General features: G+C 45.6%; 1 protein-coding gene across 2 annotated transcripts in view; it reads left to right on the plus strand.

Annotated features, from left to right (window-relative positions):
* Window positions 1-7,105: 7,105 nt before the first annotated feature.
* LOC146341982 (protein kinase C and casein kinase II substrate protein 3-like) overlaps window positions 7,106-24,501 on the plus strand; it is a 45,811-nt gene continuing 28,415 nt past the window's right edge. The window contains exon 1 of one of the 2 annotated variants that reach the window (XM_084808443.1): window positions 7,106-7,262. In XM_084808443.1, the coding sequence (XP_084664569.1) occupies window positions 7,223-7,262 (40 nt within the window). In that variant the 5' untranslated portion in view covers window positions 7,106-7,222. Of the gene's footprint in view, window positions 7,263-17,870; window positions 17,983-24,501 lie in introns of those variants that run through there. The other variant, XM_084808445.1, reaches the window with a different exon arrangement.

Below are 24,501 nucleotides of genomic sequence, written 5' to 3' on the forward strand. Positions count from 1 at the left end.
CCAGGCTTGTCTTTACTGACAATGTGATTGCATGATTAACTATTCTGATTAAATACTTTATTAAGATGTTTTTAACTCTGTGCTTCATTGTGTCATGATCAGCCTGGAGCCTGAAATCCTACACAGTAGGATGAGTAAGATGTGATGTTGTTGATGGGGTGTACAGCTATCAGTGCTTCTTGCAGGGTGGCAAAGTCATCACAAGGCAAGTCATACAACATGGACTACACCTGCAACAAGTGCAAGTTGATCACGCTGCTGGAAGAAAAAGTAAGAGGACTGGAGCGGCGACTGTCGACCCTCCGGGGAATAAGAGAACACGAAGAGTTCTTGGACAGAATGGGGGAACTACAGCAGCAAAGGGAAGACCAGAAGCTTGAAGAGCAACAGCAAGTTGAGGGAGAAGTGGGAAATGCTGAGGTGAGGAAAAATGCAGTAGAGGATACTCCTTGGAAAAGGGTGACAGGAGAAGAAGAACTAGACACCACTCTTCACCACTGGAAGCAGTGGAGCTGTGGAACTGATTCCAGGTAATTCAGGGGAACCTGCATGAGAGTGAGCAAGAGGCTGAAGGTCAGTCAAGCAGAGGCAATGAAACCCAGGCCTACAACAAGAAGAAGAGAAGAGTAGTAGTAGTGGGAGACTCCTTGCTATGTGGGGTCAAGACCCAAGTATGTTGCGAAGACCCGTGGTCTCGCCATGTATGTTGTCTCCCGGAAGAACGGATTAGAGACATGACTAAAAGGTTGCCTGCACTCATAAAGCCCACTGACAGGTATCCCTTTCTTCTCATCCATGTGGGAACAAATGATACCGCCAAGCGGAGCTACGAAGAAATCACGTCAGACTTTGAAGCTTTGGGAAGGAAACTCAAGAACTTTGGGGCCCAGATAGTTTTCTCATCCATCCTTCCAGTAGTTAGAAGAGGGCTAGAAAGGGAAAGAAAAATACTCTGGGTGAATGACTGGCTATGAAGGTGGTGCCGGCATGAGAGATTTGGATTCTAGGACCACGGGCTATACTTCCTGGGAGATGGGCTGTTGGCAAGGGACAGGTTACACCTCACAAATGATGGGAAGAATGTGTTTGGCCACAACATGAAGAACTTCATCAGGAGGGCTTTAAACTGAATCCTACAGGGAAGGGAGATATAAAGTTGGGGGTAACCATGGATAAAGGCTCATGCACCGCAACGGAGAGAACAGCTCTAATAGCGCCCAATAATAGTCTTCAGACACATGTAGGAAGAAAGCCAGACTATGAAGCACATGGCCTTCGATGTCTATATACTAATGCCCAGAGTATGGGAAACAAACAGAACGAACTTGAACTCTTAATACAAGAGGGAAATTATGACTTGTTAGATATAACTGAGACTTGGTGGGATGACTCTCATGACTGGAATACAGCAATTGAAGGATATAACTTGTTCAAAAAGAACAGGAGGAACAGAAAGGGAGGTGGGGTTGCTCTGTATGTGAAAAATCCATATCTCTGCACAGAAATACAGGACGATGAGCTTGATAGCCCCGTCAAGAGCATCTGGATCAAAATAAATGGAGCAAAAGGAACCTGGTGGTCGGGGTCTACAACCAGCCACCCAATCAAGGAGAAGATGAGGGTGAAACTTTTGAAAAGCAAATAGCCAATGTTTCAAGGAAGCATGATGTAGTAGTAATGGGGGACTTCAGTTTCCCCGATATTTGTTGGAGACAAATTTTGCAAAACATGGCCCCTCCAGGAAATTCCTGACTTGTGTGGCAGATAACTTCCTCCTACAGAAAGTAGAGGAAGGAAGTAGAGGATTGGCTATCCTTGACTTGATCCTAACCAACAGAGATGACTTAGTGGATAAAGTAGCAGTTACAGGAACTCTGGGGGAAAGTGACCATGTTATACTTGAGTTCTTGGTTCTAAGGGAAACAAAAGCCGAGTGTAGTCAAACGTGTACCCTGGATTTTAGGAAAGCTGATTTTAATAAACTCAGAACAAAGATAAGTAAGGTCCCATGGCAAGTGACTCTAATGAGATAAGGAGTCCAAGATGGGCGGGAGCTTTTAATAAAGGAAATTCTCAAGGCACAATTACAAACAATTCCAACAAGAAGAAAAGATGGAAGACAACAGAAGAAGCCAATATGGCTTCACAAAAAGCTTAGGGATGACCTGAAAACAAAAAAGGACACATAAAGGAAGTGGAAAGAAGGCCAAGCAACAAAGGAAGAGTACAGGCAGGTAGCACAGAATTGCAGGGATGGCGTCAAGAAGGCTAAGGCTGAGAACGAGCTGAGGTTAGCGAGGGATGCTAAAAGCAACAAAAAGGCTTTCTTCAGCTACGTGCATAGTAAAAGACAGAGCAAAGAAATGGTGGTTCAGCTATTAAATAAGGATGGCAAAATGATAACAGATGACAAAGAAAAGGCAGAGGTGCTCAATTCCTACTTTGGCTCAGTCTTCTCCCAAAAGAGGGTCTATGACCCCCCCGGCAAAGGTGAAGTACAGGCTGAAGGGGCAGGATGGCAGCTTGAGATCGATAGGCATGTGGTCAAGGAACACCTAATTACTTTGAATGAGTTCAAATCTCCAGGGCCAGATGAACTGCATCCTAGAGTAATAAAGGAACCGGCAGAAGAACTCTCAGAACCACTGTCTATTCTCTTTGAGAAATCATGGAGGACGGGGGAAGTGCCAGATGACTGGAGGAGGGCTAGTGTTGTCCCTATTTTCAAAAAGGGTAAAAAGGAGGAACCTGGGAACTACAGACCAGTCAGTCTGACATCAATCCCTGAAAAAATTCTGGAGCAGATGATAAAGCAATCCATCTGTAAGCACCTTGAAAACAATGCCGTGATTACTTGAAGCCAACGTGGATTTGTCAAAAACAAGTCCTGCAAGACGAATCTGATCTCATTTTTTGATCAAGTCACCTCCCTTGTGGACCGTGGGAATGCTGTGGACATAATATACCTCGACTTCAGCAAAGCTTTCGACAAAGTGCCCCATGATATCCTGATGAGCAAACGAGCTCAAAGTGGGCTAGATGAAACAATGATCCAGTGGATCCACAGTTGGCTACAGAATTGGACTCAAAAGAGTGCTTATCAATGGGATCTTCTCAAACTGGGGAGAGGTAATGAGCAGGGTACTGCAGGGCTCAGTCCTGGGCCCAGTTCTCTTCAACATTTTTATGAATGATTTGGAGGAGGAGGTACAGGGAATGCTGATCAGATTTGCAGATGACACAAAACTGGGCGGGATAGCTAATACTTTGGAAGACAGAAACAAAATTCAAAGTGATCTGGATAGACTGGAGCGCTGGGCAGAAAACAACAGAATGACATGTAATAGGGATAAATGCCAAGTTCTTCACTTAGGAAAAAGAAACGAAATGCACAGTTACAAGATGGGGAATATGTGGCTCAACAACACTACAAGCGAGAAGGATCTTGGAATTGTAGATCACAAGTTGAATATGACCCAATAATGTGATGTGGCTGCAAAAAAGGCCAATGCTCTTTTGGGCTGCATTAATAGAAGCATAGCTTCCAAATCCCGGGAAGTACTAGTTCCCCTCTATGCAGCACTGGTTAGGCCTCAACTGGAGTACTGTGTCCAGTTCTGGGCACCACATTTTAAGAAGGATGCAGACAAACTGGAGAGGGTTCAGAGGAGGACAACAAAGATGATCAGGGGACTGGAAACAAAGCCCTATGAAGAGAGACTGAAAGAACTGGGCATGTTGAGCCTTGAGAAGAGAAGACTGAGGGGAGATATGATAGTGCTCTTCAAGTACTTGAAAGGTTGTCACAGAGAGGAAGGCCAGAATCTCTTCTTGATCATCCCAGAGTGCAGGACACAGAATAATGGGCTCAAGTTACAGGAAGCCAGATTCTGGCCGAACATCAGGAAAAACTTCCTGACTGTTAGAGCAATAAGACAATGGAACCGATTACCTAGGGAGGTGGTAGGCTCTCCCACACTGGAGGCATTCAAGACGAGGCTGGACAGCCATCTGTCAGGGATGCTCTGACTTGGATTCCTGCATTGAGGAAGGGGTTGGACTCGATGGCCTTGTAGGCCCCTTCCAACCCTACTATTCTATGATTCTGTGATCCTGCAAATATTTGGAGAGGGACTTGTTTCTTGGGGATCTGAATCTTTGACTTCCTTTGGATGGGGAAGCTTTGGTGGCAACAGCCGAGCAAGCCTGTGGAGAAATTCATGTGGACTAGCATCCCCTTTTCGAGATAGCCAATGCCTATCTAGAAAGCAAATAAAGCAAAACTGACTATAAACGTTAAACTGATGAAATGCCAGCAGTGCAAACTTGAGTGATAGAAAACTGCATAGCCGAGTTGTTGTAAGTAGAAATCCCAAACGATGGTGCAGTTAGGTACTTTTAAATCCTTGACATAGGGCGCAATCCTGTGCATGTTTAGACAGAAGAAAGTCCTACTACTTTCTGAGATGCTGGCTAGGGACTGCTGGGAGTTGTAGGACTTTTTTCTGTCTAAACATGCATAGGATTGCGTCTTCAGTGGTCTTATGAGGGCCCCCTTCAAGCAGGTCATGAAGCACTCAGCTAACAGTTCTCTCACCAACACTGCTGTTCCATGCTTTGCAACTGCTTCTACATCCCTGATAAGCCCAGTCCCTTTCTCTGTGCTTAGAGCAGATGTGGAACTCCATGCCTCTCTCAGCATGGAAGGCAAATGGGTGGGCCAATAACATCAGTGGGCGGGGCCATGCCCACTGATGTCATCCGGCCCGCGGGGCCATGCCCACTGATGTCATCCGGCCCGCGGTGATTCAGCTCTCCACCCCATCCCACTTCTGCACCCTGGAGTTAGAACAAAAAAACAAAACGAAGCCTGAGTGGCACCCCTGATAAAAGAATAAATATTCTTAAGGATGTGCAGTTTTGCCTTTTAAACTCACTTAAATCATAACCACCGCCATGCTTCTGCTGTTTTGATGCGAAATACATGTATTTGGGAATAAGCACCAGAAAAGGATAATATATTTTTAAAGTAAAAATCATGTGAGCACCTGTAACCATGTACGTGCCCTGCTAGCTTCCCCGCAACTAGGTAATGTTTTTAAAAATGAGAAGGATGCTGCAGCAACCAGCCTTAGTGGGCCCTGTGGGGAAGGCCCATGTCAGCCCAGTTGCTCTCTCTAGGCCCATTTGGTGCTGCCTCATCACCCGATGAGGGTGGGGGTTCGGGGGATCATTTGGGGTTGGAGTTAGTAATGTAACCAGCATTAGGTAACGTCGTAGGAGTTACTCAGGAGTAGTTGGCTGGACTGGTTTTTATTGTACAAACCAGGAAAGAGTGTATGAATTAGCATATCTTTGGCACTTAGTTTTCAGAGACCATGGCTGGGAATGTTTGGCAGGTGGCACTGAGCAAGGCTCGCAGTTTCCATCTTGAATGCCAACCCCTGTACCAAGCAGAACACGGCCAATTGCAGCAGGCCAGCTCATCACAAAGGCACGAAGTGAAAAAATAACATAAACTGCCCTCGCGTCTTGGAAGAAACCCAACAAGACAGCACTTCTGCTTCTACCAGATCCATTTCTTCTAGCACTAAGAGACCTATGACCCCTATATATATATAACCTTTGGCTGGAAGTAAAACAAATGTATTTTGCTTTTCCACAGGCCTTGGGCTCCCTTCTCCCTTTACTGTAACTGGGCCATAGGAAAAAAACTCATGGACCTATCAGTGTCACCCGTATTCTGAGAATTCCCAGTACACTGCCCCCAAAAGAATGATCTAGTCATTTTCTTAGTCTTTGAACAAACCCATCCTCCGGGTAGTTCATACCCTCAAAGTAGCACTACTAGCTACTGAAACCAGATATATCCCCAAAATAGATGGTTTGTGAATTCCTGCCCTCAGAGGCTGAGCCAGGCAATGGGTGTGAGTCGGATGGGGGGATATTTATAGTCTGGGCCTAGGGGGAAGAAGCAGAACGAAAGAACCCAAAGTGGCATCCTAATCTTCCTCCCCCAGTTCCTCTCTGTAGGGACAATATGGGACTTATCTCTAGCTTTTGTCTACAAACCCCAATATAGTGATCTCCAGCAGCAGCAGTGGATTGTGACAGCCACTGTGGGGAGTCAAAAAAACATACCTGCAAGAGTCATTGATGACCATGCACAGCGAGGCTAGATTTCAGCACGATGATGACCAACTTGCTGACACATCTTAATACGGAATTTGGAACCTTGGGAAGCTAATCTTTCATTTGTTTAAAAACAGTGAGTGGCTAGTCCTTATGGCTGTGGAGATTTATTTTTTTTAAGTGGGTCAGTTTTTGCTGATGGCAGGGCTGTGGGTAGGAATTCCTGTATTAAAGGGTTGAAAAACCCAGAGACACTGGAACTGATTACTGCTATTCTCCCACCTGTATACACTTCTTACCCTCTGCTCCTGCTGTTCCAAATGTCCCCATGTTCCTTCTTTAATTCTGGCAACAGCAACAAAAATACACACACACAAGGCACAAACATTCCCTGAATTCCAACACACACATTTCATATAGTGCGACCAGGATGATGTATGCAAAGAAAATATTTGATGGCAATTTTATGGACTGCCCTAATTTATCCCTATTGCACCGATCAGCTTCTTTGGTTGTAGGTTTTGAAGCTTTTCAGGTGGAACTTTGCCCCCCACGCCCTGAGACTGGAGCATGTAGACATTCACTTCTGGGGTCCTTGAGCAAAAATCGGTTAAGGAGAAACACACACACAACGCCATCTTAGTAAAACATTTGGAATCTGCTGCCCGTATGTATGGTATGTCGTGCTCCTGGAATAGACGAGTTGCACTCCCCCAGGTTTTGGAAAAGATCCAGGGGTGCAGCTGTGGCAGCTGTCGGGGCGTGGGGTGGCCAGGAATGTCCCCGGACAGCACGTAGGAAACAACTCTATGCCTGCTTGGGACGTTGTGTGGGGAAGGCAAATCTGGGAGTTCCCCCATAGCGGTGTCCCCATGGCTTAGGACTGTGAGACGGCTTCAGCTTCAACAGATGACTTAGTAGCAAAGGGTTAACCAGAACATGTGTGTCAGTTCTCCCCCCTTTCCTCCCCTCTGAAGTTTGACATTCCCCAGCCAGGAATTTTCCAGGCCTTAATCCATCTTCCAACTAGCAACGACCCCTCTTTCCAGATCTGGGCTCCAGCTAGACTGGAGGTGGCAGCAGCAGCAGCATGAAGGAAAAAGCAGGCGAGAAGGAGAAAGGGGGAAAGGGTGAGTTAAAATGATGTGTCTGAACCCTGTGAGAGCAGTGTGGTAGATGCCAGAGAGAAGAAGAATGAGGGTGAAATGGACAAACGGGGAATGAATGTGACAGGGAGAAAGCGAGAGTGCACTCAGAGTAAGGCAGAAGTGTGGAGAAAAGAAAAGCAACAGAGATTTGGAAGGAGTGGATGAGTGTAAACGATATGCGTGCTACTATATGAAGTGGGCATTGTGGACGAGAGCCAGTGTGGCTTAGTACACAGTGTGCTGGGTTCAAATCCTTCCTCCGCTGTCAGTGAACTGGGCAAGCCATTAGTTCTCAGTGACAATTTTCCCACTGGGTAAACAGGAACAATCACACAACCAGCCTCATGGTGTTTTTCTACTAGGATGCATGAGGTAAAGATGGGAAGCCTGTTCGTTTGCACCTGGAAAATACAATGACAATTTATGGACCATATGGTCCATTTATCCATTCAGCCATATTATGTCTTATACTGTGGGGGGTGGGGTGGGTGGGGAGAATTAATGCTGATGTTTAGAAAGTGTCAGAGCAATGATAGATACATAGAAGGATACCTCAGGTGTAGGGAGAAAGTGCATAGTAAAAGACATGTAGGATCAGAATGTTGCTTGGATGAAAAATTAGTTGGCGTTATATGATTATTTGTTATTTTTCATTAGAGCTGGGAGAAGGCAGTAATTGGTTTGATGTAACTGTCTATGTGTATCTTTGCTGGATCTGCACCCTAACTTGGGACAAATTCCAAAGCGGTAGCATCTTGGTCTGCTGTACCAAAAACAAAAAAATGCCTTGTAGTGCTTTAAAGACTAACAGATCTTTTGTGGCTTAAACCATAATAAACCTGTTAGTCTTTAAGGCGCAACAAGATTCTTTATTGTACTTACTTGGCAGTATGTCCCATTGAACTCAGCTGTGCTTACTTCTGAGTAAATACACATAGAAGTGGAGCTTGAGCCAAATTTTGAGAAGGGAGGGAGAAAGAGGAAGGGTGAATGGGACAGGGCAGGGAAAGAAGCTAGTCCTAAAGAGAGTCCATATAGCTGCTCCCTGGAAGAAAAGATAGAAAGGAAAAAGAGTGTTTGGGGATAGACAGAAAGAGGAAAAGAAAGGAAGTAGATTATGTTAGCTGTGACTAGGGAGAGTGTTTGAAGATGGATGAATAAAGAGTAATTTAGATGGCTAGAGGGTGGCGCTATGATTTAGTGAGTGTGGCAGGCACGGATGGAGAACTAGTAAGCAAGGGAATGTGAGAGAGGCAGCAACAGAGGGAAGAGCGGCACAGCTAAGTCCTGCCTGGCACCTGCCCCAATTTTCTCTCCCCTCCACCGTCCCACTCGCGGCTCAGCTGCCACCATCTGTTGCTTTGGGACAGAGGGAGTGGAGGACGGGTAGAGAGGCAGGATGGGGGCCCCTCCACAGGGTAAGTTTCCTTTATTCCCAAGCAGGAAGCACAACTGCTCCATGGGCATGTGGTGAGGGAAAAGAAATGGGGTGCCCTCAAAAACAGAGTTGGGTGGTGTCCTAAGGTGGGTGGAAATGCAGGGTAAAGTCTCAACATGTGGGTGTTATGGAGACACTGAGAATGCTGGGGTGGGGTGGGGTGGGGAGAGAGAAGTGTAGGGTTTGTGGCACCGGTGTGGAATGTGTGGCCCTCCAAATGTTGGACTGCAATTCCCATAATTCCTCACCATTGGCTGTGCTGGCTAGGGCTGTTGGGAGTTGCAGTACCACAACTGCAGCCCATCTGGAGACTCAGTCACACACACACACACACACACACACAGGTTTATGGGAAGGCCATAGATTGGGATGCGGCGAGGGACTCACCTACCTTTCACATTACATAAGAGATATTTGCTCCCTGGGAATTGGTCCCACACTTGTGTCAAAAATGACTTTGTTTCAGGGGCACAGAAAGACAAATAGGATATCTGCAGCTGTGGACCAGATGGGTAGCTAGAAAGTGGTGGGATGGTGTCTGTTTGGTTTTTGTGTGTGGCTGCAGTATTTATTTTAACTATTATTATTTTTATCCTATCCTTCCTCCAAGGAGCAGAGAGAGGTCTACATGCTTCTTTCCCCCCTCCTCATTTTATCCTCACAATAATCCTGGGAGTTAGGTTAGGCTAAGAGAGAGAGTACAGTATGGAAGTTTACGGGGAGTCTGTACAATTTGTGGGGACGTGGCTAATACTGGGGTGGCTCTGTATGGCGCTTGTGATGCCTTGCACTTCGTGGACCATAGATGGCAGTGGTGTGAAGCGGTGTTCAAGTTACAGGGGAGCAGAAGTGGGCCTGGGCCCAGGTGTGTTGTTAGGCCCAGCCCCGAATCTATTTTACAGGGCCCTGAATCTATTCCAGAGAGCTCACAGGGTCCATTGATGCCAATAGAAGCATTTTTTCTCTGCTTAATTGCCAGATTGTAGCTGGGGAGGGAAGGGTTAACTCTCCTCCCCCCTGCAACAACCCCTCCCATCTTCCCCTGCTGCAATTAAGCTTAGAAAAAGAACTTTTTTTGTTGACTTGGGATGATCTGGGGCAGGATGCAAATTAACTGAATAATATATTTTATTTGTCATGATTTGGATGAGAAATTAATGGGCTAACTTTGCCTCCTGTGAAATCTAAATAAATCTTTAGAACTATTTCTGAATTGGCATATGCAGATAGAAATTAGCATATGCAGATTTGTGTCCTATTGGGCCTGAGCCCCAAATCTTTGAAGTGCCTGGCAACATCCCTAGGGTGTTGTGCGCCCTTGCTTAATAGAGTTATGCAGTTTGGGTTGGGGGGCGGGGACTATAACATTGGAGGGGCTGGATGGGTGTTTTTATGAGCTCTGCAGTGGTTGTACAGAGGGGTTTTGAGATCCAGCAGGTGTCTCAAAGGCAGCTATTAGGAAAGCTGTTACATGGGGGGCGGGGCAGTTCAGAGCTAGCAGTGATTTGGGCCCATAGAAACCAATGGAACAAATTAGACGTGATTCCACTTTAGTCAGACTAGAACAGGGGAAAAGTGTCATGGATTTGGGGGATGTCAGGCACTCCCAGTTTGGTAATGTGGGGGTGCAGAACAATCTGATGAAAATTGGGTGGGGACTAAGCTAGGGAAGTTGAGCCATACTGGCAAAGCAAGCCCTACAAACTGCACCCCACTCCACCCTACTGTGGGAAAGAAGGAGACGGCCACAATTTTGGCAGTTTCGCCCATTTTTCATCTTTCTTTCCTAGTCTTTTCTTTCTTGGATGGAAAACCAAGGCAGTAAAGCCAGGTTAGGAGGGGCAGAGTGGAGGGCGGGGAGGGGAGGGTGGGGAGGGTCAGGGGGGAACGGCTGTTTCTGTACAACAGACCCCAAGACATCCTCCTCAGCCCCACTCCTGCCAGCTCCAGCTGGGCCTGCCTTCTATCCTCTTCTATATTTTTCCAGTTTTTTCAGCTTGTGGAAAAGCCAGCTGGAGCCAAAATGAAATTAAATTGCAGAGCTGGATCCCAGTGCTGGGAGGGGAAGAGAAGTTTAATATGGCGGTAGAGGCCATGGGGAAGGGAGAATGGAGACATTGTATAAAACACACACACATCGTCCCTGATAAGGGGGCCTGGGATAGGAATAGTTTTGTCAGGACAAAACTTTGAATTTAAAGGATTCTTCTGAGCTGATGTGTTTAAACTGAGGAATTTCCAGTATGTTTAGAAATGCAAGTATGCCATTTCCCTGAACCCCATGGCAGGATTCCTATGGCAGGCAGCAATTCAACAGGGGCAGGCTTACTTGTTCTGGAGATGCACTGATGGGGAAGATTCCAGCTGCTGATGACACCAAACTATTCAGGATGGTATAAACAAAAAGGGATTGGGAACAGCTCCAAAAGGATTTCTCCAAAATGGATGAATGGGCAATAACATGACAAATGTGGCAGTGGTGTGAAGTAAATGCAAGTAAATGTAAAATGATGCACGTTGGGGCAAAAAGAATTCTGACTTCACATAGATGCTGATGAGGTCTGAGTTGGGGATGACTGTTCAGGAAAGAGATCTTGGAGATGTGCTGGATCGCTCAGGGAAAACACTGACCCAGTGTGCAGTAGCTGTGAAAAAAGGTGAAACCCATGCTAGGGATCATTCAAAAAGGGATCGAAAATAAAACTGGCAATATCATAATGCCTTCATACAAATCTAGGGTGCACCCACAATTGGAATATGGTGTACAGTTCTGCTCACCACATCTCAGAAAGAATATTATAGAGGTGATAAAGGTGCTGAAAAGGATGGCAAAAATGATCAGAGGGACTGGAGCAACTCCCCTGGGAGGAAAGGCTGCAACATCCGGGCCTTTTTAGTTTAGAAAAAAAGCAACTAAAGGCATAGGTCATGGACCATGTGCTCCTGACCATTATTCTACCTATCTGGTGGATAGGTACTATGGAACCTACGCACAGTAGGTATTTGTGAGGGAGTAAGAGAGAGAAGAGGGTGAGAGAGACAAGGCTGAGTGGTGCCACCTGAATGCAAAGCCTCATGGGTGGGTGGGTGCAAGATTGCAGTGACTGTGAGTACTTGTACTCCCTTGAGCAGGTGTGCAGAATGTCAGGCCTGGGGGGCAAAGACAGCCTGCATGGGAGCCAGTTACAGCCCTCTGGGATCCCCCACACACCCTTCTCCCACCTCCTTTCCCCTGGCCACTGACAGTTTGGTGGTTTTTCGGCTTTTGTGTAGTTTCCCCCCCATTCTACAAAATTGAAATGCCTCTGCTAAGGCTTAGGGCCAAACGAAACACTTGGCTAATCATGCATAATGGAGCTATCCGTGATAGTTTTATTTACCTTTATGCAAGCATGCATGGATCCAATTTGGATCAGGACCACATCGCTCCAGGAGTAGGGTTTAAAGTTTCCCTCCACCAGTTTTTGTCCTGAAATTTAACCCCGAGCACAGTGGGGGGTCTTTTAATAAATAAGGGGGGAAAGCCTCTCTTGGAGTCAATGGAGACTTTTTCTTTCTTTAACCTCCCCCCGGCCCCAGGGGTGGGAATTTCAGGATGAAAACAGGTAGGGAAAAGGTTTAACACCCCCAGCCCCAGAGCACCATGGTCTTGATCTGAACTAGGGCTACACACACTCACACGTAGGTAAATGAAACTATCATGCATAGCTCCACTCTGTGTGATTAGAGGAACGTTTAGCTTGGACCTTAGTTACTCACAGTACGAGCTTTGAGCTCAAATATGCTGGTATTTTTAGCTGCACCCCTTTTGCCCCCCCCCCCCGAGCTTCTCTGAGATGAAATTCATCCCTGGGTTGAAAGAGATTAAACACCGCTGTCCTTGGGGGTTGCAGTGGAACTCTGTGAGTGTGCAGTAAGGACTCTGTGTTTCTGGGCTGTGTGATCCTGCAAGGCAAAAGCGCTCACAAGTTTTTGGCTGATGGAGCAGAGTGCAGGGCCTTTCCCAAAAGAGTGCTTACCTGCATCTGAGGATGAGTGCCTGCCCTGTGTGGGAGAAACGGTCCTCCGCTGTTGCAGAGAGGGGGAGAGCGTTACAACAATACAGTTCAGATAAGACACAGTATTCAGCAGTCCTTCCCTGGGAGCCCTGCCAAAGGAAGTGAGGAGGGTGGCTTCTAAGAAGAAGGCCTTTTCTGCTGTGGCACCCCAGTTGTGGAATGAGCTTCCCAGAGAGGTACAGCTGGTGCCTACATTGTGCTAATTTCAGTGCCACGTGAAGACCTTTCTATTCTCCCAGGCATTTTAATTTTTCAGTTTGTTTTTATCTGGTATTGTATTTTAAATTTTTGGACTGCTGTTAGCTTCTCTTTGCTTCTCTTTATATTGTAGATTTAAACTTTTAAACTTTTATATTGTATTTTATCATCTGTATTCTATTGCCTGGATTATAGGTTATGGTGTACTCCTCCCCTTTGCTACCCCCATCCCACCCATGACCCTGCCTTGTTTTAGCCATTCCGCTGGCTTGTCTTCAGCAGCAGGACAACTGCATGGGTGGAGTGTTCTGCCAGAGTATCTGGTGTGCCATTGGCATATCTTGCATTCCATGGTATAGCAGAACTTCCACTAACTCCTACGGCCCCTCAGCCAGCAGAACCTGAGTTCAGGATTGCACCTGTAGCCTTTTTAATGTTTCCAGATATTTAATCATGAATTCAAACTTTCAAAATTCAAATTTTAGATTCAGAATGTTAAAATTTGGCCTGATTTTGAATGAGTGTGGAATTGTGTTTAGGCCCAAAGATTCCCTTTGAAACAAGGGTAAGGACAGATCAGCCCGTTTTTTATGTCTTTGTCTCAAAATATTTATTCACCACGCTTCACCAAATTTGGTTCTAAGATAATAGGAAAGAATTTACCTCTTTGGGAGGTGTATTTTTGGCATACCTGAGCAGCCTCTCAATATTATTTTAAAGTGCACAGTGGCACTTTTGCGCATGTATTTGAGGGTTTAAAACAAAAGGAAAATAGCAGATTGCATGTACCACTGGAGGGCACGGTGCCCACATACTCCCTCTGGCACTGTGACATGCACTTGTGTGGAGGAGCGTTTGGGACATTCAGTAGTGCAAAATTCACTGGTGTGTGAAACACAATCATAACTCCTTAAGGGTCATAGTGCACAAACACCCCTTATCTAGCACCAGTATTTAAGAGAGGACAGGTGCTAAGCAAGGAGTAATGTGCAGTGTGCATAACCACAGAGCTTGTAGGAAATGTCTGCCTTCTGTAGGTAAATAACAACATCCAGTTTCTGCCCAAAGCCATTTTGGTTGCACAGGATTGTCAATTTCAAACCCACTCTGTTATAGAACAAAACTGGTTTCTTGCTTTTCTAGTAGTGGCAAAGCAACAGTTTCTAGATCTCCAAACTGCAAAGAAATACAAGTTTCTGGTAATCCTCCTAGTTGAACTAGAATTGCGAGCTATGGGCGGGGGACAGGGAGAAGCTCTGTCCCTGGGCCACTTGAACAGCCGCAAAGCAGAAGATAAATTAAAAGCATCCAGTTGTTGGGTATTGCACAATGGCCAAGAACTTAGAGCTGGGAAGTCTCTAACTGAACACTAGATGGGCTTAGGCAAACCATTATCTCTACGCCTCGCATCTGTCTTAGGGGGATTATAATACTGGCCTACGTTCCAGGGTTGTTGTACGGTATACAGTATGTGTTAAACAGATCTGTACAGCACCTTTTGAGTGTTTAACACATACTTAGTTTATACCTTACCACAGGGGTGGGCAGCTTGTGGCCCTCCAAATGTTTTGGCCTACAGTTCCCATCATTCTCACCATTAGTGCCTAGGGTTGATGGGAGTTGTAGGCCAAATCATCTTGAAGGCCGCAAGCTGCCCATCCATGCCTTGCAATAGTCCTGGAAGGTAGGCAGGCCAGTATGATTATCTCCCTGCCTTTAGGTTAGTATCACAGGCGCAAAACTCCAGGCACCTAGTAAGTCCCTCTAGTAGATGCCTAGTAGCTGGCTTCTAGTGTAAAAAAAAAAAAATTGGGCCTAGCCCCTGACCCCTTGGGTCAGGAAGCACTCTGGCTCCTAGAGGATCTCACTGGCTCCTAAGTTCTTTAAAATAATAATTTGCACAACTGGTTTATTATTTTGAATCCTGGAGGCTAAAGTCAGCTTTAGAGATTGGAGGGAGGGGGAGATTGCTTTCCAGCCTTTGGGGGCTGCAGTTCTCTACATGTAGCATCTTGTGGAGTTGAACAGATCCTGGATCTGTTCCCCTGCGGCCTCCCTACAAATCTATGCCTTGGACAATGCGGCTGCCGTGCTGCCTTTTCTCTGCAATCTGCTATTTATTCTCCTGCCTGTGGTCCTGGCTAACTGCAAACACATGTTCCCCCATCTGCACTTCTCCCCCTTCCTGCACACACCCCTCCCCTTTTCAAATGGCTTTTCCAACCGGGTGCTGAAGACAAAAGTGCGGTTAGTGGATCCGTCCGTTTTCAAGCAATGCAGTCCAAGATCCCTTGGCAGGCTGGTTGGAAGCTGCAGGAGGGGACAGGGGGAATGGGAGGGAGGAACACACAACAGCCAGCCAAGGACAGACAGAATAAAAAGAGTCATTTCGGAACGACGAGGAAATGGGGAATTCTGGTAGCAGCAGGCTTCCTCAACTGGGCACCCTCCAGATGACTACAACTCCCATCATCCCTGTCTAGCATGAGGGGAGCCATAGTCCAACACATTTGGAGGGCACCCAATTGGGGAAGGCTCTTTAGCGAACATTCCACTTTTATTTTACAATTAAGAGGTGGGTGGGTTTGGCTTTCCCTTTAAATCAGGGGTACAGAACCTCAGCCCCAGGGGCCAAATCCAGCCCACCAGTGTTCCCTAGATGGCAACACCCCCTTTCCTTTGACCACCAATCGTTTAGTGGTTTCCCAGCATTTGTACAGTCCCCCCACCCTTCTAAAAACTTGAAATGCTTCTTCTAAGGCTTAGTTACTGGCAGGAGCTTTAAGCTAAAAAATGCTGGTGTTCTGGTTTTGCCCCTTTTGCCTTTGGCCCCGCCCACCACCAGAATCTGGCCCCTGAGAGATTCTCTGAAATGGAATTTGGCCCTTGGGCTGAAAGAAGTTCAGCACTCCTGTCAGGGGCATTACTAGGTTCTCAAACGATCCAGGACAGGCCCATAACACAAATTTGCATACACACACATGAGTCTAAGTGCATGTTTAATGTGTGTGTGTGTGTGGTGTGTGTATAGACTACATAGATACATACATATATAAGAAGTGTGCACTGACCCTCCCACCCCACTTCAACTCAGACCCTGATTCAGCATTTTGGAAAACATCCCGCTTCTGCTCTGGCCATTGTAGCCGGACCACTTCAGGTCAGCACCAAACCTGAGTCAATGTTTGGAAAAATAAGTCTTTATGCTTCCTGTTGACTACCATGGGAAATTAGAAAAAAAAACTGTTAACTTGTTTCTCTTGGTCAGAACTGGATGATCATTTCAGGCATAGTAGCCCCCTAGAAGGGGATTACACCTGCCCAATGTCAGAAAAATAGGTGCAGGGTTTATCTTTTGGTTTGCTTTTAAAGGGAACTGCCAATAGCATTTTTATTCCTTGGAAGAATTGGATAAAAATTTCAGGATTCATTGCCCCATCAGAGGAGATCATGTCTGCCAAATTTCAGAATGCTAGCCACAAGGGTTTTTGTGCAAGGGTGGCCTTGACATTTTGAGGTCTCCAAAAGAGGACATACTTATCTCCCTATGTTCCTTGTGGACCATTGTTCTGAAAATTACAGTCTACAGTTGTCCCTAAGTAAGAAACCAGCAAAGTTTCAGAAGGATAGGTGCAGCAGTTCATGTCGAAGGGAAGTTCTCCAATTTGGGGGAGGGAGTGATTTGCTTTCCCTTCCATTCACCCCTTCCCCAATAGTTTTTGGATAAATTTGTATGAAAATGCACAGGTCGTTAGAGGTGTCCCCAGGCAAGAAACCTGCAAAGTTTCTGAAGGATATACATGCATGCAAATTTATAATTACTAGAATTTATTTACATTTCACCAATGTTAGCAGGAGGTGGGAAGGTGCTATTGCACTCATGTCCTGCTTGTGGGTTTCCTATGGGCATCTAGTTGGCCACTGTGTGAACAATGCTGGATTAGATAGACCTTGGTCTGATGAAGCACGGCTCTTCCTATGTTCTTAAATATAGAGTGCCTCTGAGCATGTGCAGAATGCTTTTCTTTCTCCACTGAGCACTTACATTCTCCCCCTACCAATTCTATTCCCCTCCATGCAACCATCCCTCCTCATCTTATCATCCTCCAGCAACTCTTCATAAAAACAGATGTCTTGTTTTGTGCAACTCCTCTCTACCTCCTCCTTGTTATGAACAAGCTCTCATTGTATCTTCTTCCCCATAACTTCATTTGTGCTGAGACTTCACCAGGATTCAGCCAATGAGTCTGTTTTCAAAACTAGGGCTAAGTTATGGAGAAACTCTGAGCATGTACTAAGTGCCTTTCCCTCACCACTGAAGCTAGAGTTCATGCAAAATTAAAACACACACACACACACACACACACACGACAAAACATGCATAGGACTGAGCTGAAAGGGTAGTCAATTCACTAGACAGAATTGGGTAGGCACTGTATTAAGCCTGCAGTACCATGCTCAAAACACAGGACTTATTTCCAAGTAAACATGCAAAACATCAGGGTGCAAACCTCCCTGCAAAAGTAACTTGTGCTGGAATCCTATGCACACTTTCCTGAGGGTAAGCCTCATTAAACATAACAGGGCTTCTGAGTAGCCATACATAAGATTGCATAAATTAGCAGCATTTATCTCCCCTCCACTTAAAAAACAACCCCCAAACTCCTATTTTTTAAATTAAAGCTTTCTGTCCATACGAACATAGGAAGCTGCCTTATACTGAGTCAGACCCTGGGTCCATCTAGCCCAGAATTGTTGACGCTGACAGCAGCGGCTCTCCAGGGTTACAGGCAGGATTCTTTCATAGCCCTACCTGGAGATGCTGGGGATCAAACCTGGGACCTTCTGCCTGCCAAGCAGGCACTCTGCCACTGAGCTACGGCCCTTCCTATTGCTAGATAATGGTAACTGACAAACAAAACAGCCTCAGATTTGTTTCTCTGCAACCACGTGAACCCACTCTTCTCAAAGACTTGCGTGAGGAGGAGAAAAACTAACCCTCTTGTCGGTTTGTATAATGTCAGATACAGTTCAGAACTTTTCTTGCCCACCGAAGAGAATTCTCTTTAAGAATTCCCCAAGATATGCTATGGGTGGAATAAAAAAGAGAAAGGAAGAAAGAACAGGGGAGGGGAGGGAAGAAGATAAGAAGAATGGTGATTGGAAATGTGCGCGGGGGTGGGTGGCAGAGAGAATTCCCTTAGCCATATGGCTCCTTTCAGAGAGGTGGTACTTCTGAGGAATTTAGGAGGCTGTGCAGGTTTTGCAAGGATTGCATGACTTTATGAGGTGAGGTGGCTGAGGGCTTTTTCTAGCTTTTTAAAAACTGTAGAACCTATTTAAAAGCCCCAGCAGTTTCTCGATCATGATGCCACATAGTCCCTTTGCGATTATTTGAGTCCTACAGCTGTTTAGGAGAAATTAAAGTGGAGGGGGAGAAAAAAGTTTGTGGAGGCTGATTGAATCCTTTGCTGTACTGAAGCTACTAAAATTCTGCAGAAGCCAAAGGTTCCAGTTCAGGGCTGTAAAATCAGATGCTGTGTGAAATACCAGTATTTCACATGGAGTTCTTTCTTCCCTTCCTTCTCCCTCTTCAAAATTTCATTGCAGGCAAGCTCCCAACAGTGGGCATGTAAGAGCAGAAAAGAAAAGTAGGGAGAGAGAGGTTTTTTGCACCTCAAAAAAATCCTACACCAGAGATTGGGGATAGTGATCTCATAATGGCCACCTTAAACACCTTCTGATTAGGATCTCTAATCCCCTGGGTGACTTGACAGTTTTTACTTTTTGTTTTAGACTTTGAGAAAAGGAAACTTTACTCATGGCTAGCTCAAAAGCCACTGGACCTAACTGTCTGAAATTTGGTAGGTTCAGTCAGCTGTATAGGGCCTGCTAGGTTCCATGAATTTATGTGGAAGCACAAAAAAATTACAGCTCTTTACTTTGACAGATTTTCTTGGAAAAAGCAAATTTTACCTGTGGCTAGCACAAAAGCCACTACATCTAACTGTCTGAACTTTGGCAGGCTCAGTCTATAGGGGCTGCCAGGTCCCCAAATTCCATGAACGTATGTGGAAGCACAATATATATATATAGCTCTTTGCTTTGATGCATTTTCTTGAAAAAAAGCAAAATTTACTTGTGACTAGCACAAAAATTACTGGACATAACTGCCTGAACTTTGGCAGGTTCCATCAGCTCCATGGGGGCTGCCAGATTTCCAAATTCCGTACACTTATGTGGAAGGACAAAGAAATTATAGCTCTTTGCTTTGACACATTTTCTTGAAAAAAGCAAATTTTACCAGAAAAATTAGCACAAAAGTCAGTCGGCCTACCTGTCTGAAATGTGGCAGGCACAGTGAGCTCTATGGGGGCTGACAGGCCCCCAAATTCCATGCACGTATGTGGAACACAAAAAAAGTATAGCTCTTTGCTTTGACAGATTTTCTTGAAAATAGCAAATTTTACCTGTGACTAGCACAAAAACCACTGGACCTAACTGCCTGAAATTTGGCATATTCAATAAGCTCTATGGGGACTACCAAGAGTCCAAACTTTATGTATTTATCATACAAACTAAAAAAGCTATGGCTGTTTTTATTTTCCAATGCAAGTCAATAGGAAAATGTAAAAAAAAAATGGCAATTAGGACAGCTTAAAAGAGCCGGGGCACAGCTCGGAAGATCTGGGGCCCGTGCCCAAGTGAGCCTTTATATAATGACACCCCTGGCTCCTGCTTTAAATTATTTGCATGATTATTATTTTTAAAGGGTTATTCCATTATATGCTAATTCTTTTGGTCATTTGATACCTGGTATTTCTAAATCTGCTGTGCAATATTCTTTTTTTTGTGAGATGTATATTTGATTACACCTTCATGGATCACTGCCTTGTTGTGGCGAAGGGGCTTGCGTAACTCAATGAAACCATAAGCTATGCCATGCAGGGCCACCCAAGACAGACAGGTCATGGTGGAGAGTCCTGACAAAATGTGGTCCACTGGAGAAGGAAATGGCAACCCACTCCAGGTGTAGTGGTGAGAGTGTTGGACTGGGAGCCGGGAGTTCCAGGTTCTAGTCCCCACTCAGCCATGGAAGCTCACTGGGTGACTTTGGGCCAGTCACAGACTCTCAGCCCAACCTACCTCACAGGGTTGTTGTTGTGAGGATAAAATGGAGAGGAGGAAGAGGATAATGTAAGCCGCCTTGGGTTCCTTGCAAGAGGAAAAAAGGCGGGATATAAATGCAATAAATAAATAAATAAATCCCCATGGAATGTATCACAAGGCTAAAAGATATGACACCAGAAGATGAGCCCCTCAGGTCGGAAGGTGTCCAATATACTACTGGGGAAGAGCAGAGGGAATTTCCAAGTAGCACCAGAAAGAGTGAAGCGGCTGGGCCAAAGCCGAAAGGACACTCAGCTGTGGATGTGTCTGGTGGTGAAAAGAAAATCCGATGCTGTAAAGAACAATATTGTTTAGGAACCTGGAATGTAAGTCAATGAATCAAGGTAAGCTGGAGGTGGTCAAACATGAGATGGCAAGATTGAACATCGACATCTTGGGAATCAGCGAACTAAAATGGACAGGCATGGGCGAATTTAATTCAGGTGACCATCATATCTACTACTGTGGGCAAGAATCCCTTAGAAGAAATGGAGTAGCACTCATAGTCAACAAAAGGGTGGGAAAAGCAGTACTGGGGTACAATCTCAAAAACGATAGAATGATCTAAGTATGAATCCAAGGCAAACCATTCAACATCACAGTAATTCAAGTCTATGCCCCAACCACTGATGCCGAAGAAGCTGAGGTTGATCGGTTCTATGAAGACCTACAACACCTTCTAGAACTAACACCAAAAAAAAGATGACCTCTTCATCATAGGGGATTGGAATGCTAAAGTAGGAAGTTAAGAAATCACCGGGATAACAGGCAAGCATGGCCTTGGTGTACAAAATGAAGCAGGACAAAGGCTAATAGAGTTTTGCCAAGAGAACACACTGATCATAGCAAACACTCTTTTCCAGCAGCACAAGAGACGACTCTACACACGGACATCACCAGATGGTCAATATCGAAATCGGATTGATTATGTCCTTTGCAGCCAAAGATGGAGAAGCTCTATACAGTCAGTCAAAACAAGACCTGGAGCTGATTGTGGCTCAGATCATGAGCTTCTTATCACAAAATTTCGGCTTAAATTGAAGAACGTAGGGAAAACCACTAAACCATTCAGGTATGACATAAATCATATCCCTTATGAATATACAGAGGAGGTGACGAATAGATTTAAGGGATTAGACCTGATAGACAGAGTGCCTGAGGAACTATGGACAGAGGTCCGTAACATTGTTCAGGAGGCAGCAACGGAATCCATCCCAAAGAAAAAGAAGTGCAAGAAAGCAAAGTGGCTGTCTGATGAGGCTTTACACGTAGCTGAGGAAAGAAGGGAAGCGAAAAGCAAGGGAGAAAGGGGAAGATATACCCAACGGAATGCAGATTTCTCATAAATAAACGCTCATTTCACATGCCAGCGAGGTGATGCTCAAAATCCTACAAGCTAGGCTTCAGCAGTATGTGAACTGAGAACTACCGGAAGTACAAGCTGGGTTCCGAAGAGGCAGAGGAACTAGAGATCAAATCGCCAACATTCACTGGATCATGGAGAAAGCAAGAGAATTCCAGAAAAACGTCTATTTCTGCTTCATTGACTATGCTAAAGCCTTTGATTGTGTGGATCACAACAAACTCTGGCAAATTCTTAAAGAGATGGCAGTACCAGACCACCTTACTTGTCTCCTGAGAAACCTGTATGAGGGTCAAGAAGCAACAGTAAGAACCGGACATGGAACAACAGATTGGTTCAAAATTGGGAAAGGAGTACGACAAGGCTGTATATTGTCGCCCTGCTTATTTAATTTATATGCAGAGCACATCATGAGAAACACCGGGTTGGATGAATCACAGGTCGAAATTAAGATTGTCAGGGGAATTATCAACAACCTCAGATACGCAGACGATACCACCCCAATGGCAGAAAGCGAAGAGGATCTAAAGAGCCTCTTGTTGAGGGTGAAAGAGGAGAGTGCAAAGGCTGGTTTGAAACTCAATATTTAAAAAAACTAAGATCATGGTATCTGGCCCCATCACTGCCTGGCATATAGAAGGGGAAGAAATGGAAGCAGCGACAGATTTTATTTTCTTGGGCTCCAAGATCACCGCAGATGATGACTGTAGCCATGAAATTAAAAGACGCTTGCTCCTTGGGAGGAAAGTTATGGCAAACCTAGACAGCATAGTAAGAAGCAGAGACATCACCTTGCTGACAAAGGTTCGCATAATCAAAGCTATGGTTTTCCCAGTAGCAACATATGGCTGTGAGAGCTGGACTATACGGAAGGCTGAGCGCCGAAGAATCGATGCTTTCGAACTGTGGTGCTGGAGAAGACTTTTACGAGTCCCCTGGACTGCAAGGAGGTCAAATCAGTCCATCCTAAAGTAAACCAACCCTGACTGCTCATTAGAAGGACAGATACCGAAGCTGAAGCTCAAATATTTTGGCCACCTAATGCGAAGAGAAAACTCCCTGGAAAAGACCCTGATGCTGGGAAAGATTGAGGGCAAAAGGAGAAGGGGACGGCAGAGGATGAGATGGCTAGATAGCATCACCGATGCAATGAATATGGACTTGAGCACACTCCGGGAGAGAGCACAGGACAGGAAGGCCTGGCGTACTATGGTCCATGGGGTCACGAAGAGTCGGACACAACTGAACGACTGAACAACAACAATATTTGATTATGTTTTTAAGGCCTGTGTGATGTAGATGATGGAGCAAATTTGTTTTCTGTTTCTCCAGAGTAGAGGACCCAAACCAATGGCTCTTCTTTGGTCTGATCCAGCATGGCTCTTATGCTCTTATGTCATCTTCTTAAATTAGGAGAGAGGGGATTTCAACTAAACATTAGCAAGAACTTCCTGATGATACAAGCTGTTCAGCCTTGGAACAGACTAACTTGGAAAGTGGTGGCCTCTCCTTAGTAGTTAGAAGTTTGTAAGCAGAGGCTGGATGGCCACCTATCAGGGATACTGTAGCAGTAGGTTTCCTGTATTGACTGAGGGTTGGACAAAGGACCTTTGAGGATGCTTCCAACTCAGTGATTCTGTGGGTCAAGCTACAAGTTACATTAATTATGTCGCATGTAGCTGAGCTCTCTCTTCTGTTTACTCTGGAGTAAGTGCTTGTGGCCCCAGTTATGATCAGGACCACCGCACACAGGGAGAGGAGGATTAAATCTCCCCCTGCAGCTGTTTGCTTGCCGAAATCCACCCCCCCTTGCAGGGGTAAATAGGAAAAAGCCTCCATTGGCACCAGTGGAGGCTTCCCCCCCTTTTTTAACCCTTGCACATGGGGAGGTTTTCAGAAGGAAATGGCTGGAGCAGGAAGATCTAATCCTCCCCTCCCACTGCACGGTGGTGCCAGTCCAACAGTATGCTGCACTTACTCTAGAGTAAAAAGAAAGCGAAGGCTTAGCTACACACTATGTAAAACGTCTGGTGTGACCCTGTGAAGCAGTGTTTGCAGGGACTGACTTGAGTTAGTCAGCACCAAGTACGATGCTAGAAGGTGTCTCCTTTCTCACAGCAACCCACTCCTTCCTTTGGAGGCCTTCTCCCCTTACCCTTGAGGGTCACATTCTTCTGCCATAGATGCCAAATCTGGACCCTATCTAGATTTCCTTCCAATTCTCAGCAGAGCAAGGAGAGGAAGGTCTAGGTGGTTGCCTAGCAACTGCCTTACACACTCCTCATTCTCAAAACTCCTGGGGAATACAGAAACCATCAAGTGCTTCCTTCTCTGAGCAAGCTACTACCTAGGCCAAGGCTAAAGGACAAGGTTGAGGAATGGATATTGACTCTGTGCAAGGTGCTAGTCCTCTCAACTGCTCTCCAGTTTGTGACAAGAAAGATGCTAAACTAGATGGACCACCCAAATTCCCCTGGTTAACACCCTAGATTCAGTCCCTAGCATCTTCAGTTAAACTAGGGGTGCATAACCTCAGGGTCAGGGCTAAATTCAGCCCTCCAGTGTTCCCCAGATGGCCACGCTCCCTTTTTCATGACCACCCCCTATCCCCCAACCAGCAGTCGTTTGCTGGTTTCCCAGCATTGTGCAGTTGACATGCCTCTCCTAAGGCTTAGCTACTGGCAGTAAAAGCTTTAAGCTAAAATATGCTGGTAGTATTGGCCCCACCCCTTTTGTCATCAGCCCCACCCACTATTAGAATGCAGCCCCCGAGAGCTTCTCCAAAATGGAATTTGGCCCTTGGGTTGAAAGAGGTTCAACACCCCTGAATTAAAGGAATGAGGTAGCAAGTAATGGGAGGGACCTTGGAGGGACACTGCCCGTTTGTGTTTACAATACTGAACTCAGGTGGACCAATGCCCTGACTCAGTGCTGTGATTTGGCAGCTTTGTATGTTCATAAGCCAGTGTGGCATAGTGGTTAGAGTGTTGGACT

This window comes from Heloderma suspectum, chromosome 6 (genome assembly GCF_057233095.1).
Source record: "Heloderma suspectum isolate Gila_16-S chromosome 6, 16-S_ref, whole genome shotgun sequence".
NCBI classification, from domain to species: Eukaryota; Metazoa; Chordata; class Lepidosauria; order Squamata; family Helodermatidae; genus Heloderma; species Heloderma suspectum.